The sequence below is a fragment of the Physeter macrocephalus genome, chromosome 11 (assembly GCF_002837175.3).
Source record: "Physeter macrocephalus isolate SW-GA chromosome 11, ASM283717v5, whole genome shotgun sequence".
NCBI classification, from domain to species: Eukaryota; Metazoa; Chordata; class Mammalia; order Artiodactyla; family Physeteridae; genus Physeter; species Physeter macrocephalus.
The window spans coordinates 69,022,200-69,031,178 of record NC_041224.1 but is presented as its reverse complement, the minus strand read 5'-3'; the positions used below and the strand labels follow the sequence as shown (position 1 = coordinate 69,031,178).

Here is an 8,979-nt window from a genome sequence, read left to right as displayed (position 1 = left end):
CGGGCCCAGCCGCTCCGCGGCATGTGGGATCTTCCCGGACCGGGGCACGAACCCGCGTCCCCTGCACCGGCAGGCGGACTCTCAACCACTGCGCCACCAGGGAAGCCCGAGTGAATTGTTTTTGTGCTAATTATTTTTGTCTTTTTTTTTCTCTCTCTCTCCAGCAGTTTAAAAACTATACTTTGAATGATTACCTTAGGAATTCTAACATGTGACTTTAACTTATCAAAGTCTGATATTATTCAAGACAATACAAGGACCTTAAAATACTTTCATTCCATTTATATCTTTCCTACTCATATGCTGCTGTTTTAGTAAACTTTAATTCTATATTTTCACCACAAAAGACATTATTATTTTTGTTTTAGAGTCTAGTTTATTTAGATTTACTTATATATTCCCTTTTTATCTTCCAGCACCCCAAACCTTCTGTCTGGAGTTATTTTATTCCTGCCTGAAATACAACCTTCTGAATTTCCTTTAATGCAGTTTCTAATGGTGAACTCTCTCTGATTTTGTCTGAAAATGTTTTTTATTTTGTCTTCGTTCCTGAAGGAGATTTTCACAGCCTATAGAATTTTAGATTTCATGGGTTTAGAATTTTAGAATTCCACTGTCTTCTAGCTTCCATTGCTGCTGAGAGGCCAGCTGTCAGTCTGTTGCTTTTGTCTTTTCCTCCTTTGGGATGCTTTTCAGATGTTTTCTTAAAATAATTTTTTTTCTTGATCTACTCAGGTTCTCAAATCTGTGTGTGGACATGGTCTTTCATCATTTATGGAAAATTCTTGCCTCTGCACCTTTCTCTCTTTCTTCTCCTTTGGAGACTCCAATTAGGCTCATGTTAGACCTTCTCACTGAATCCTCTGTGTATATTACCTTCTCGCGTGCGCGTGCGTGCGTGTGTGTGTGTGTGTGTGTGTTAATCTTTTTCTCTGCCCGTGCTGCATTTTTGACAATTTTCTAGTTTATTGATTCTCTCTTTAGCTATGTCTAATCTCTTAAACCCAACCATTGTGTTTTTAATTTTTTCATTGTATTTTTCAGTTTTAGAAGTTCTTCTTGATTATTCTTCTAGAGTAACTGCCCTGTGGCTAGAGAACATACTCTATATCAGCACACAGGGAAATAAGGTACCATGAGCAAGGACAAGAAACTGACTATAGACACTGAACCAAAGACTTCAGTAACTAGAATGATCAGGCACAGAATATAGTCACACAGCAGCCTGGTTTGGCATTTGGTTTCAAGGCTATATTTTTGTACTTCTGCCTCCTTGGACCTGCAGTAGTCTAAACAGTGGGTTGTAGCAGATTTTGTCATCCTTTTAAGAGTTGGGAAGCCTTCATCACTGCCTCCAGCTTCATGTGGTGAGTCTGTTTCCCAACCAGCAGTTGGCATTTTAAGTTCCTTCTCCCAAAGGGGGAAAGCACACTGCTGATCTGGAACACAATAGACAAGCCTGTGGCTTTATTCCTGCTTACTGCACTGCTTGTGCTTGGCATTTCTATTCTGTTTTTAGTGTATAAATCTATCTTCGTTTTGAGGCTGGCTGTATATTTATTGTTTTCTCTTTTTACTTTTATCATTGCTGTGTATATTGGGGTTATCAAAGAATGAATTCACTCTGCCATCTGGATCAGAACTCTTTCTTTTCTTTCATTAATTCTCAAATTCAACAACTTTTGTCATTTTATTCCAAGCATTGAGTAGCTGTATCATTTCTTAATAGGCCATTGGACATGTGAAGAGAAGCAACAAAATGAGAGAGGTTCTTGCATATACAGATTGCATTAGTGAAGTAACATTTCATTGATTCTAAAATGCCATTTGACTGTACAAGATATCCAATTACTTTATGAACCTCTAGGAAGAAAAAATATTGCCAGTGAAACTATGACATGGCATCAATTGTATGATGAACCCCAATATCAGAAGCATGTAGTTTACAGTAATATTCATTGCTTTTACAGGCCACCAACTGTGCCATATCACTTAACATGAATTACACAATACTAACTCATATAGAAGAAATCAGCATTATATTTAGAAGCTAATACTGTGGACTTTATATCATGTACTTATTATAAAGTACATGACTCACTGCTTCAGTAGGCATGGACATCCCCATCTCCTCCTAATCCTCACTCGGAGGTTTATTTATTTATTTATTAAATAGATTTATTTATTTATTTATTTTTGGCTGCATTGGGTATTCGTTGCTGCACGCGGGCTTTCTCTAGTTGCAGCGAGCAGGGGCTACTCTTCGTTGCAGTGTGTGGGCTTCTCACTGCGGTGGCTTCTCTTGTTGTGGCACATGAGCTCTAGGCGTGCAGGCTTCAGTAGTTGTGGCACAGGTTCAGTAGTTGCGGCTCGCGGGCTGTAGAGCACAGGCTCAGTAGTTGTGGCACACGGATTTAGTTGCTACGTGGCATGTGGGATCTTCCTGGACCAAGGCTCGAACCCGTGTCCCCTGCATTGGCAGACAGATTCTTAACCACTGCACCACCAGGGAAGTCCCCTCACTCAGTGGTTTAAATCAGTGCTTCTCAAACTATCCATGGTAAAAGTGTGGGTTTTTCTCTCAACCCACTGCAGCCTGATACATGGCCCTACTATTCAAGATTAGTTCACCGCTCACACCACATATGACTTACCATGCACATTTGACAACACCCAAACTGGCCTATACTGTTAATGAGATAAGGACCCTGTCATATTCTTTGATGAAAAATCACTATGAAATTATCTAAACAGTCTCAATTTCTGTTTTTATTTGATGCAGACTAATAACAGTTTGTGGGCCAGCACTAGCCACAGGCCCCCCACTTCGAGTGGTACTGTCTTAAAATAACACCACCTATTCCAGTAATCAAAAGACTGAGGACATTTGGAATTACCTTGTCATCAGAAATTTCTTTTAGAAATCCTAGGTTAAAATAAAGGCACATCTGGTTCATTCTAGGACTCTTTGCTTCTTATAATAATATGAATACACACACACACCTAGGGGTGTGTGTGTGTGTGTGTGTATATACAGTTCTTTTCCCTTTACTTAGCTCATAGCCAAAATCAGGTGTTCGCAATGACTGCAGTCTCCATCTTCTGGCCTTATATTGATGAGAAGCAAAAGCAAAAACCACCACCAAAATTAACTGCTTTTATCCTTTTCAGAGGAAATTATTTTATTTCAAGAAAAAGAGGGATTAGCTCTTTATCTCTGACTGCTTATCAAATTATCTGAATGTCCAGACCTGAGGAAGAGAAATGGAAAGAGAATGAACTAGGGTGTTGAACAACTGTTTTTACTTGGCTTGATTTTTCTCCTTTCAGGTATCAATCATGGAGATCTTAACGACCATAACATTTTAATAGAGTCCAGCAAGTCAGCCTTTGGAGATGCTGTATATCAAGTGTCTGGGATTTTAGATTTTGATGACATGAGCTATGGCTACTATGTGTTTGAAGTGGCAATCACCATCATGTACATGATGATTAAAAGCAAGACTCCTATACAAGTAGGAGGTCATGTCCTTGCAGGGTTTGAAAGTGTAGTCCCACTGACACCTGTGGAGAGGGGTGCTTTGTTTCTACTTGTATGCAGTCGTTTTTGTCAGTCACTTGTCTTAGCTGCATACTCTTGCCAGCTATACCCAGAGAACGAAGAGTATCTCATGATTACTGCAAAAACTGGGTGGAAGCACTTACAGCAAATGTTTGACATGGGCCAGAAAGCTGTAGAAGAAATCTGGTTTGAAACTGCCAAGTCCTATGAATCTGGGATCTCCATGTGACCAGATAAAAATTCACACTAACTTGGGTAATTAAAAACCAATAGGACCAAATCTAATTCCATAAAGGGTTTCCCTGCATAGTTAAAGAGGAATTGATGAAACATTGCAATGCACATGAAACCACTAAGGTCTTCTAGCAATTTCATGACCATTTTTTAAACCTAAGAAAGTACTACATGAACAAGCATGTCTTTCTATGGGTCTCACTTGCCTTGTGTATCAAACATGTAGAGTGATATTTCTGAATCAGATAACCTCTCAAGGTCTGTTGCAGCCGTGAGATCAATGATTTTTTTAAGCTTTGAAAGGAATATATATGTATAGACATATTCACATATTTTAAATAAGTGGGTGTAACACGCAGACCTAGTTAACATAGCACCAATTCTATGAAGCCTTCTCCCATCTCTTTGTTGTCCAGAATCCCATTGCACCCTGTCTTCTGTATGGCACATCACTTGGTATCATGGATGATGGCTGTGTAGTCATCTAGCCTAAGAGCTATTTGAGGGCAGAAACCATGTAAAACTTTTTTTGTCTTTCATCCCTTTTTACACCTGGTATAGTGCCTTTCCCATGGTCTTTAAAAATATTTACAAAATTAATGTATCCTAGAAGAAAGGCTGGAGAAAATAAGGCACACATAATGCCTTAGGAGGAAACACACATGGTATTCCTAAGAGAAAGCTTTAACTTGTTTGAGAGAGCAGTTGAAACTGTAACTCCAGAGATAGATGCCAGAACTCACTGGAACTGCAAGGAAGCAAATAACACACCCAGGCAAGGCCACTAACTCCTGAAGTACCAAAATAGTTTTCATATCGATACTAAGAAAGACCCTAAGCGGATATTTTAAAATTCTCTACAATTTATGTTTTTCATATGAATATGTAATATTGAAGAACATAGCTCACATGTACTTGACTTTAATCATACCACTGTATTTCCTTCACTGATTTCTCTTCATGTCCCCCTTAGTATGATATAGTACATAGCTGTTTACTTGTCATTTTAACCCTCCATTCTCTACAGATGACTCAAGTCTAGAACCCTGGCCATTCAAACACCTTCTCAGTAGTTATCTCTTTCGATATATATGAGAACACATTGATTCTATATCTCTCCATCTAATGACCTAACTATAGAGCTATCTATACTCCCCAAACTAGGTATCTCTCTGAATTTTCGTGTATCACTCTTGTGTCATCCTTATATTCACCTTTAACTTCTCTGCACCTCAATTTCCTTATCTGTAAAGGTGAAGTAATACCTATTTTATAGTGCCTGTAGTACCTCATAGAGTTAGTTGTGAGGATTTCTTAGCAATTAATGCAAAGTTCTTAGCACAGGGCCTGGCACATAGAAAAGACTTAATAAATACTTACTAAATGAATAAACAAGGTTACCCAAACTCAAAATATTGGAGAAGTTTTCTTTTTGCCTCTCTCATATTCAATCAGTGATCTGATTCTTAGGAATCAGAATTTTAGATCAGTTAATGATGATCAAATCCCTGTCCTTCCTGCCTTAGTGTTTAACAGTATATAATAAAAACAAATATTTACTGAGTACTAAGTATTTAAAAGAAAACTCCCTCTACTCTCATAACACTTCTGACGCTAAACATGTGGCGTTTTCCTTCGCATTAAACAATCCTGACACTAACTGTTTGGAGCTAGAGCAGACCCCCAGGTTAAGGGCTCAGTCCCACAAAACTGCCTCCACTTCAGATGCCAGCCTCAAGTCCTACGTTGTACTTCTAACCAACTGGCTGTAAGTTGGGGGTTCCCATGACCCCCTCCTTAGGTTCTACAGTTTGCTAATACAGCCCAAAGAACTCGAGGAAATGCTTACTTATGTTTATTAGTTTATTTTAAGGGTATAATAATAAATGAACAGACAGAGGAAGAAATACATAAGGTGAGATCCAGAAGGGTCCTGAGCACAGAAGCTTCTGTTTCTGTGGAGTTGGGGGTGCACCATGCTCCTGGCATGTAGATCTGCTCACCAAGCCAGAAGCTCTTGAACCTCTTTGGTTAGGGCTTTTATGCTGGCTTCGGTTGATCAAATCATTGACCACTGGTTGATCAAATCATCTCCCCTCCCCAGAAGGTGCGGGGTGAGGCTGAAAGTTCCAGCCATCTAGTCACTTGGTTGGTTCCTCTAATAATCAGCCCCCATCCTCCAAGACTCACTTCATTAGCATAAATTCATGTGTAGCTGAAGAGGGCTTCTTATGAATAAAAAAGAAGCTCCTCTCTCCCCTACCGCTCAGCAAATGACAAGAGTTTTAGAAGCTTTGTGCCAGAACCGGGGACAAAGACCAAACATATATTTCATATTACATCACAGGACTTTACATGCATTATCTCATTTAATCTCCACAAAAAAACCCGTGAGAAAAGTATTATGATTTTTTAATAGATCTTTATTGGAGTATAATTGCTTCACAATACTGTGTTAGTTTCTGTTGTACACCAAAGTGAACCATATGTCCCCATATCCCCTCCCTCTTGAGCCTCCCTCCCACCCTCCCTATCCCACCCTTCTAGGTCATCGCAAAGCAGGAGCTGATCTCCCTGTGCTATGCTGCTGCTTCCCACTAGCTAACTATTTTACATTCGGTAGTGTATATATGGGACTTAAGTAAACTTAAAAGCTTTTGCACAGCAAAGGAAACCATAAACAAGCCAAAAAGACAACCGTCAGAATGGGAGAAAATATTTGCGAATGAAACAACAGACAAAGGATTAATCTCCAAAATATACAAACAGCTCACAGAGCTCAATATAAAAAAAAAAAAAATCCAATTAAAAAATGGGCGGAAGGCCTAAATAGACATTTCACCAAGGAAGACATACAGATGGCCAAGAGGCACATGAAAAGATATTCAACATCTATTAGAGAAATGCAAATCAAAACTACAATGAGGTGTCACCTCACGCCGGTCAGAATGACCATTATGAAAACATCTAGAAACAATAAATGCTAGAAAGGGTGTGGTGAAAAGGGGTCCCTCCTGCACTGTTGGTGGGAATGTAAATAGTACTGTTGTGATTAATCCCCATTTTCAGAGGAGGAAATAGATGCTTAAAAAGTTGAAGCAATTTGTTCCAAGAGAGCCAGGGACCCATACCACTTCCTCCTCTCCTCCTTTCTCCCCTCCCCTCCTCTCCTCTCTATGGGCACACATACACACCTGTGTTAGGAGGATCAAATGAGATCATTCACAGGAAAGCACTTATGCTTCTCAAATTTAAGGGGTTGTGATTTTTATCTGGCTTGACCATTCAGGAAACTGGGGACTAGAAAAATGAACTAAAACTTGCATTTCACTCCCAGACCAGTGTTCATTTTCTTATACCATGAAACTCTACAGATTTCCTACTTGCTTGCTCCTCCTGCTAACATGGATTCTCTTCCACTGAATTATCTTAATGCAAATATTGCTGACCAACTCTTTAGATATTTAAATATGGGCTGCCTTGCATTGATATTTTACTATTTGGTGTTTGCCCTAGCTTATCTCCAATCAATCAGGTCAATGTAGTTTATAAACTCTTTGCTGGCATAAATTTAATAATATTTATTTCATTATCTTCAGAACGTAGCTTGGTGCCAGGCACCTAGCACAGCCTTAAGAGAGAACCGTCTGATGAACTGTTAGAATGAACGCATGTCTACAAGTGCTGGTCTTTGGTTCTTTCCACCAATGAGGAGGAAAACCAGTTCTAGATTTTGGAATCAATACCATACCTCCAGCAAAGACTACTCTTGCAAGTATCTTTTTCTGTCCGGGCTTTTATCCCCTCTAGACTGCAACAGAACTTTACTTTCTGGTGTTATTATCCTTAATCTCTGCACCTTACAGCCTTCATATTAGGGCCAGATAAAAACTCTCATTACAATATATTGCTGTGTGACAATTTAACCAAAAACTTAGTAGATTAAAAGCTCAATTTTTTATATCTTATGGATTCTTCAGGTCACGAATTCAGACAGGCCCTGGGACAGCTTGTCTCCGCTCCACAATGCCTGGGGCCTCAGCTGGGAAGACCTCAATGCTGGGGGAGATTCAATGATGGGGAACTAAAATCATCTAGAGGAATCCTCACTCACAAATCTGGCCAGTCATGCTGGAACCTCATCCGGGCTGTTGGTGGAATATCTCTCCATTTGGTCTCTGCTCGCTCATGGCATAGTGCCAGGGTTCCAAGAAACACCTTCCCAAGAGAACAAGACAGATATTTATTTTTTATGACCTGCGTTTGGAAGTCATATGATGTTACTTCCGTTGCAGTCACAGGCCCACCCAGATTCAGGGGAAGGGGACACAAAACCTCTCAATGGGAAGCATCCATGCCACACTGTAGGAGGAACATGTGGGATGGGAGATCATGAGGCTTCATCATCCTAAAACATCACTTTAATCCTCTTTTCCCACTACCTACAGAGAAAAAATTCTGGCATTGAAGGCATTCTACAGTTTGGCCTAACATGCCTTTCCTCCTTTCCTCCCTTTATTGACATCTCTTCACTCTGGCCAGACTGAGCTACTCTGTCACCCAAACTTGTTAAACTCATTTTTGCTCCTGCTCTTTTATCTCAACTGATCCCTCTTCTTCTGACCTAATAAATTCTACCTCTCATTTAAAACTCTTAATGCTTAATTCGTCAGAGTGAACTAAGGTGGCACGGATCCTCAGAGAGATTATGTAAGTTACACTGCTACCTAAGGATGCTTTCAGAACACCACCTGGCTGGGTGTGGCCCTTGCCATTTTGCCTGGCTCACCTCCCTATGTGCCTGGGAAGCAGAAATGAAAGGAGAGACCTCAAACCACAACTCATTCCCAGGCTACCTCCTTTTCAAAGCCCAGATCCCTCAATAATAATTTTTTGCCCAACATGAAGAGGACAAAGACCCTACCCTGTGGACCTCTTCTTCGAGGAGACTATAAGCAAATAACTACATATTAATTCAGACCTAGTCAAGCGTCTAGCTCGAAGAAACTTAAAACATGAATAGTAGATAGTTTACATAGAGACTGAAACCAGTTGAAAAAGAGTGGATTGATGGATAATGAACACATAAATAAACATGACAATTTCTGTATAGAAGATAACGTGTGTGTACGGTGATGGTAGGGTATTGCTTTAACTAGGTTGGTCAGGGGAATCCTTTCTAA

The 8,979-nt window shown here is 39.9% G+C and overlaps 1 protein-coding gene across 8 annotated transcripts in view; it reads left to right on the top strand.

Moving 5' to 3' along the window:
• The window catches only part of HYKK (hydroxylysine kinase), a 29,541-nt gene extending 20,776 nt beyond the window's left edge, over nt 1-8,765 (top strand). For 2 of the 8 annotated variants that reach the window (XM_007103458.3, XM_028495885.2), the window contains exon 5: nt 3,331-8,765. In XM_007103458.3, the coding sequence (XP_007103520.1) occupies nt 3,331-3,791 (461 nt within the window). In that variant the 3' untranslated portion in view covers nt 3,792-8,765. Of the gene's footprint in view, nt 1-416; nt 561-3,330 lie in introns of those variants that run through there. The other 6 variants (XR_008618588.1, XR_008618593.1, XR_008618591.1 and 3 more) reach the window with 6 other exon arrangements.
• Nucleotides 8,766-8,979: the final 214 nt, after the last annotated feature.